Raw genomic sequence first — 7,789 nt, forward strand, 5'->3', positions numbered from 1 at the left:
TTCTATGTCTTTTAATTATTGTTATGTCATATTGTACATTTTATCATATATTCCATAGCTTATCAACAATTTAAAAAGCAGTGCTTAGCCCATCTTATTACCATAGTGCATTATCCAAATGATGGTTTATTATGATAAACTAACTTACAACAGGATCCAAATTGGGAGGTTAATTTAGATCCTTCAAAATCATGGCTTAATTATTCTGATAATGATAGTCATGGTAGAGTAAAAATAATGATTTATGGGAATTACTCTTAATTCCCCTCTGTTTCTTGTTGCTCATTGTAGTCTCACTGCCATCACCACTGAAACGCTCTTAGAGAGATAGCTCCCTGTAGCATATTTGCTTGTTTTTACTGGGCTGACCTATCTCAATTGCTGGTAATCTTGGGTGGTCCCATCTGAAAGCTCTATTATAACTCCGTTAAAAAGGCTGGAGTTTCTATATTTTACATAGAAAATCCAGGCTTCTCTTCTCAACCTAAAACTAAAATTATGCTTCCAATGAAATATCAGATCATCAAAGTTAAATTTGAATCTTACCTTCCCAGCATTGTATTTGTATATTTAATCTTTTTTCCCACCAATCCTCTAAAATTTGTCTTCTCCCGTTACGTTTCAACGTGTTTATTAGTTCACTGGTTTTCAAAGTGTGGTCCCAGTCTAGCAACATTATAATCACCTGGGAACTTGTTGGAAATGCAGATTCTGGCCAGACCTGCCAAGCAGATAGTCAATCAGACAGTCTGGGGAGGGCCCCAACAATCCATCTTAACAGGCCCCCCAGGTGATTAGGATGCACGCTGAAGTTTGAGAATCGCTGTCCCATTACCCACTGGCATTGAGTCAGTTCCAACTCCTAGTGACCCTATAGGATAGAGTAGAACTGCCCCATAAGTTTTCCTAGGCTGTAATCTTTATGGAAGCAGACTGCTTCCCATGGAGCAGCTGGTGGGTTTCAGTCTTTCGGTCAGCAGCCAAACCGCTGTAGTAGATCAAAAAGTATAAACTAAGAGACCACTCACTATTTAGATAATCTCTTAAACCACATATTAAAACCAAATTCTTTATTTTCATAGGGCCTTTAACGAACTATGTTTTAATCAAAAATTACTGAATTTTCACATCCGTGTGACATTTCTATATGTACCAATAATAAAAACAACAACTAACACTTACGTGGTGTTTTCTTTGTGCCAGGCACCATTATAAGCACTTTCCATATATTAACTCATTTAATCCTGAAATCAAATCTGTGATAATAGGTACTATTTTTAATCTCCATTTGAAAAATGGGGTTGCATAGAGGTTAAGTAACTTATCTAAGACCACTCAACTGATAAATGTGGGGTCAGAATTTGAACCCAAGCAGTCCACTCCAGTATCTCTGCTCATAACCCCAACTCTGTACGTAACAGGTTCTGTGCCGCCATGTTTATTTAGACTAGTGCAGCAGTGTCCAGCGGAACTTCCTCTGTGATGACGGAAGTGCTCTCTGTCTGCATTGCTGAACAGGGCACCCACTCCCCAAGCTCTGGAGATGTACCTAGTGGGACTGGGAAACTGAATTTTTTAGTTAATTTGAATTTAAACCTAAATAGTCCCATGTGGCTAGTGTATTATTTGTATTGCTACCATTTTTTCCCTTAATAGAAAAAGAGGAGAAAAATACAAGAATTTTAGTACTTCTTGTTGTTAGTTTTAGGGGTTAAATTGTGGTGTTATGCGTCAGAAAACATACACCTCCCACGTACGGGCCAAGGGTAACGACGGGAAGGAACGCAGTCATGTGTTTATGATTTGTGGTTTCAGCTTCAGAAGTTGCTCACCATGGACCCAATAAAGCGAATTACCTCAGAACAGGCCATGCAGGATCCCTATTTCTTAGAAGACCCACTTCCTACATCAGAGTAAGTGACCAATCATTAACTCATCAGCAGGATAGAATTTTCTGGAGTATGTTTTCTATTGGTTGTCAACTCCAAGCTGCCACTCCTTTCATGGGGCTCAAGGAAATCCTTATGACAAGCCAAAACGAGTTCTGATGATTGAGGTGTCATCTGGGGGCTGTACAGTTAAGAGGCATGCCTGTCCATCTCTTGCCTTATGAAACTTTGGTCCCACTGGTTCCAGCATTAATCTAGTTATGTGGTGACAGGCTAATTATGCAAGCTGTAGCTCCTCTCAGGCTATTCCTACAACTGCAGTTACAGTCTTATGTTTCAAAATGGCAAACACCATTCCCAAATGCATTCACATTCCCCAGGTCATCTTTTGTTGTAAACGTAGTAGGTTGAGTAAAGCTGAAATTGTCTTTGGATAGTGACACACACGTCAGTTAGAATTTATATTTTGGTTGTAGTAATAAAAGAGTAATGCTGAGACACAAAAAGAAAGTTGAGTCACATTGGATGATCGTTGATTGTTTTTATGCAATGTAAGGCCTTCTACTGACCTGCTGTCATGCCACTGTTTAGAAAAAAGGAGCCATTTTGTCATGCTCACATGAAAGGTGCTTATTTATATTTGCAAATAAAGAGACAGAGTCCATCTTAACAGATTAAAATGAAAACGGAGCTTAAATGAGCATTTGAAATATTGGTTGGTACACCAGAAATCGTTTTCTCTTTTTTTTCTTCTGATCAGCGTTTTTGCCGGTTGTCAGATCCCATACCCAAAGCGAGAATTTTTAACAGAAGAAGAACCTGATGACAAAGGAGACAAAGTAAGTATTGAAGTACCATTGGCAGCCTGGTTCACTGAATACTACGGTAACATTTCCCAGTTTGGGGGTATGTTGTTCTGTGTCTGAGTTGAACTTTGTTTTTCTCTTTAACCACTTGAGAAGAACCAGCAGCAGCAGCAGGGCAATAACCATACGAATGGAACTGGCCACCCAGGGAATCAAGACAGCAGTCACGCACAGGGACCCCCGTTGAAAAAAGTTAGAGTTGTTCCTCCTACCACTACCTCAGGTGGACTGATCATGACCTCAGACTATCAGGTATGTCACGCATAGTCAGTGCTTACATGTGGGTGTATGGGGGAGGCCCATCGGAAAATGTGAGATAGTTGACAAACACTGACCTTTTTGTACTTGGGGAAATACGTTGACATAAAATGTTACTGGCATTGCAGACGCTGACGGCAGTACAGTAGGAAGGGTTTAGACTCTTGAACCAGACAGATTTGGAATGATTGAGTTCAAATTATGCCATTAATTAACTGTGTGGCCTTGGACAGGTAAGATAACATCTCCTGGCTTCACTTTACTCATCTGTAAAATGAGAGTAGTAAAACCTAACTTGGAGCTGTTCTAAGATTAGACATGATGTATCTTAGCACCTAGCTCATAGTAGGCGCACAATAAATTATATGTGTTGTTTTTTTGGGTTGTTTTGAAACAACAGTGTACCATAGTGATTAAGAACACCGGCTTACAAACCGCAGCCCAGTCAGTTGCTTCTGCGTAACTTGAGATTCAGACATTCTCAGTTTACTCATTTGCAGGATATGGATGATGGCAAACATGCGTTTGTAGCAAGGACTAAATGAGATAGTGTGTGCTAAGACACAGTAGCTACCAGTTTCTTTTATCATTTTATTACGGTTCATGTTACACAGTCAGCATTTCTTAAGTGGTGGTGCTAATGTTGGTGGCGACTATAATAGTAATAACAGCTTACTGAATGTTTACTATGTGCTAGTTGATGGCAGGAAACCCTGGTGGCATAGTAGTTAAGAGCTATGGCTGCTAACCAGAAGTTCGGCAGTTGGAATTGACCACGTGCTCTTTGGAAACCCTATGGGGCAGTTCTCCTCTGTCCTGTAGGGATGCTATGAGTCGGAATCAACTTTATGGCAACGGGTTTGGGTTTTTGTTTTTCTTTTTGGTTAGTTGATGGCAACTAACGACAATAACAGTCTTTCGGTGGTACAAATGGTTTGCACTCGCCTGCTAATCTAAAGGTTGGCAGTTCGAACCCACCTAACAGCGCCTTGGAACAAAGGCCTGGCTTTCTGCTTCCGTAAAGATTATAACCAAAAAACCCTATGGAGCAAGTTCTACGCTGTAACACATGGGGCCACCATTAATCCGACTTGACTCAATGGCAATGGGTTTCACTACTGTACTAAGCATGAAACATGTTACTTCCTTCAGTCCTTATGATAACTCTGTGTGGTACATATTACTATTGCTATTTCAGACAGGAGAGTGAGGTTCATGCTGGTAAATAACTTGCATGGTTACCTAGCAAGCCTGTGGTAGACTCAGGACTCAAAGTTAGATCTGTCTGGCTACTCAGGCTCCTCTGTGGCTACTCAGTGGCACCTATCAAATGGCATCATCAGGCCTTTGTGGGAAGACCTCTTTTGAAAATTGTATTCCACCTCCTTCTCTCTTCTGCTTTTTCAATCATATACCCAACTAAACTGGGTTTTGATGTGGGAAGAATACTGAAAACTTGACCTACTAAAAGAGAAAAAGAAGATCTTACTTAAACTGAAAAGGTCCCCAACACCTGCTACAGCACTTCAAGAATTAGGTATTAACCCTGCCTCAGTTAAGGAGAGGTCCAACCTACCACACAAGAAATCCTTGTTTGCCCACATAGTCATTCTCTTCCAGTAAGCTAAACAAGGAAATGAGAGGCAGCCGTCTTTGGGAGTAGCTTTCTTCCAGCATCTTTTTCTCCCTGTCCCATGGAAGGAGCACATCTTGGCTCCAGAACGTAGCTGAGCTGTGATCTGACCTTCTGCCGGCTCTAAGAAAATGGATGCTGCCCTTTGTTTGTGGAGGTTCTTGTGCTTGAGTCTTGTGGGTGATGTCAAAAATAGCATTCAGACTACAATTTCACATGTTCACTCTTTTTAAAAGGCTATTTCTGTTTGAATTGGGAGAATTTAGGATTAGGTGTTAAATATGCTTTGAAAGAGAGAAGTAATAAATCATGGTTAATCTTTTACAGTGTTTGTCTTGGGACAGGGATGCAGGAATGGGAGTAGTGTCTTAACAAGTCAGAATTAGAGGACTCTAAACTGTACTCCACCACCTGCCTGTCAGCGTGTCATACTGTGGTGGCTTGCGTGTTGCTATGATGCTTGAAACTATGCCGCCAGTATTTCAAATATCAGCATGGTCACCCATGGTGGGCAGGTTTCAGCAAAGCTTCCAGACTAAGACTAGGAAGAAAGGGCTGGTCATCTGCTTCCAAAAATTAGCCAATGAAAACCCTGCGGATCACCGCAGAACATTGTCTGATACGGTGCCGGAAGATGAGCCTTGTAGGATGGGAGGCACTCAAGATACACAGTGGCTGCAACAATGAACTCAAACATACTAGTGACCATGAAGATGGGGCAGGACCAGACAGTGTTCTGTCCTGTTGTGCATGAACAATATAGTTTGTGTTACAACAGACTGTAGTACCTCACTTTCCCTTTGTGCCATTTTTAATTGAGAATACCACTCTTCTCACATTTCAATTATTATATTTTTACTTTTCCATGTAACTTGTAGCAGAAAATAAGATTCAGTAGTCTAAACGGCATAAAAATGTGGTAATGGAAAGAAATTGATTCTATACTGCTTTTTTTCATCATATTCATTTTTACTCTTTAGTCACATTGTGGGAGGAGCTTCTGTTGAAGAAACTAATGTGCAAATTAGCTTTGAACTTCTTTCATGTATACATCATTAATTTCATGTTTAAACACCTCAACAAGTTAGTTAATATTTAAACAGCATGAAAAGGGTTTTGGGAAAAGGTTGTAGAAAGAAATTATTTGCTCGGCGTAATAATATGATTCGTCTTCATGTTATTTACTAGCAATACTTCTGACTTTAAGGAGCCCTGGTAGCACAACAGTTAAGCACTCGGCTGCTAACCAAAAGGGCAGCGGTTCAAACCCACCCAGCAACTTCATGAAAGAAAAAGACCTGGTGATATGCTTCCATAAAGATCACAGCCTAGAAAACCCTATGGGGCATTTCTGCTCTGTCTCATGGGGTAGCTATGAGTTGGAATTGACTCAGTAGCACCTAACAACAACTTCTGACCTTGATGGGAAAAAAGTTGATATTAAAAGTTTTTTTGTTTGTTTTTTTTTTTTTCATTTTAATTCTTTAATTCTATTTACAAGCACAAACCTTTTAAATTCTTACTTCCTTGAAACATAGTGACACTTGAAGCACACATAAACCTTGCTGGCTTGGGGATCTAGCTCACTCTGGGAGCAGCTAGTTCACATTTATCTCTTGCTGTCCTCTTCTAGCGTTCCAATCCACATGCTGCCTATCCCAACCCTGGACCAAGCACATCACAGCCACAGAGCAGCATGGGATATTCAACTACCTCCCAGCAGCCTCCACAGTACTCTCATCAGACACACCGGTACTGAGCTGCACCGGAATCACGTCATTGCACTGTTGCTATGCTGCGGGGTGGACTGTGCGGCTCTCCGCAGAGCCTGGCCTGGGCCACGAGAATGTACTGTGCAACCACGTCTTCAGAATGTCCAGCCGCCGAGTCCCACCACTTTTCACAGATTGGGGTAGTGGCTTCCAAGTTGTACCTGTTTTGGAGTTAGACTTGAAAAGAAAGTGCTAGCACAGTTTGTGTTGTGGATATGCTACTTCCATAGTTTACTTGACATGGTTCAGACTGACCAATGCATTTTTCAGTGACAGTCTGTAGCAGTTGAAGCTGTGAAATGTGCTAGGGGCAAGCATTTGTCGTCGTATGTGGTGAATTCTTTCAGTGTAACAACGTTATCTGACCAATAGTGCACACACAGAGAACTGTTTAACTGGTACTTGAAACATACAGTATATCTTAACTCAACAAAATAACCGAGACTCAAAATGAGATTATTTTGGTACACCTTTCTTCTTAGTGTCTTATCGGTGGGTGGATTCATTTTCTACATTAATCAGTTGTTTTTTTTTTTTGACCAAGAAAAATGCCTGGGTTTTTTTCAAAATACAAAAACCACATAGCTTTTCCAGAAAGGTTTCAAAACTCCCAAAGATTAATTTCCAACTTTACTAGTTTGTTTTTATTTTCAATCTTTGACTTGACTGGTATTAAAGCTGCTATTTGATAGTAATTAAGTATGTTGTCATTGATATAAACCGGTTTGGTTCAGCAACAAGCTGAAATGATTGTCGTTGCAGACAGTGTTTTATTTTTCCCGTTGGTGTTGCTGATTGTGAGCATGCTTTAAAATGAAGAAAAGCATGAACGATGACGTCCTTAAAAAGGCGCGTGGCGTCCAATTCCGCCATCTTGTCCTGATTTCAAAGCTGGTTGGTGTAGTGCTCTTAAAATTTTGTTCAGTTCATTTTCTTTTCTAAAACTCGTTCGCACGTTGTTTAGGGTGCCCTTACTTCAGCAAGGAGAAGGAGTAGGAGAGCCTTAGAATTTTTGAGGGAAAAAAAAACCTATAACATACAATGTACTGTATCAAACTATTTTACATGAATGACACAAGTATTCTGAATAAAGAAAAATTGAACATTGTTAAAAACAAGGTGTTATGTAATAAATTTATTTTTCATAAATCAAAATATGGAGTCAGCTGTATTTTTTATGTACATAAAGTTTTTTGTTTTTTTTTTAAAGGTCCCTTAACAGGTTGCCTCTGAATGAATCTCCTCCTTTGTTTTTGTTAATAATGTGGTACGTTCTGCCTCTGTAATGGGGCAAAGTGAGAGCCTATGCCTGATAATATGAATCCTTTTCTCCATTACACTTAGTGCTGTAATGTAATATATGAAGCACAG

General features: G+C 40.1%; 1 protein-coding gene across 5 annotated transcripts in view; it reads left to right on the plus strand.

Moving 5' to 3' along the window:
* CDK8 (cyclin dependent kinase 8) overlaps nt 1-7,535 on the plus strand; it is a 175,154-nt gene extending 167,619 nt beyond the window's left edge. For 4 of the 5 annotated variants that reach the window (XM_049867872.1, XM_049867876.1, XM_049867874.1 and 1 more), the window contains 4 exons: nt 1,816-1,913; nt 2,650-2,728; nt 2,849-3,007; nt 6,280-7,535. In XM_049867872.1, coding sequence (XP_049723829.1) covers nt 1,816-1,913; nt 2,650-2,728; nt 2,849-3,007; nt 6,280-6,405 — 462 coding nt within the window. In that variant the 3' untranslated portion in view covers nt 6,406-7,535. The remainder of the gene's footprint in view (nt 1-1,815; nt 1,914-2,649; nt 2,729-2,848; nt 3,008-6,279) is intronic. The other variant, XM_049867873.1, reaches the window with a different exon arrangement.
* The last annotated feature ends 254 nt before the right edge of the window (nt 7,536-7,789 follow it).

This window comes from Elephas maximus, chromosome 23 (assembly GCF_024166365.1).
Source record: "Elephas maximus indicus isolate mEleMax1 chromosome 23, mEleMax1 primary haplotype, whole genome shotgun sequence".
Lineage (NCBI taxonomy): Eukaryota > Metazoa > Chordata > Mammalia > Proboscidea > Elephantidae > Elephas > Elephas maximus.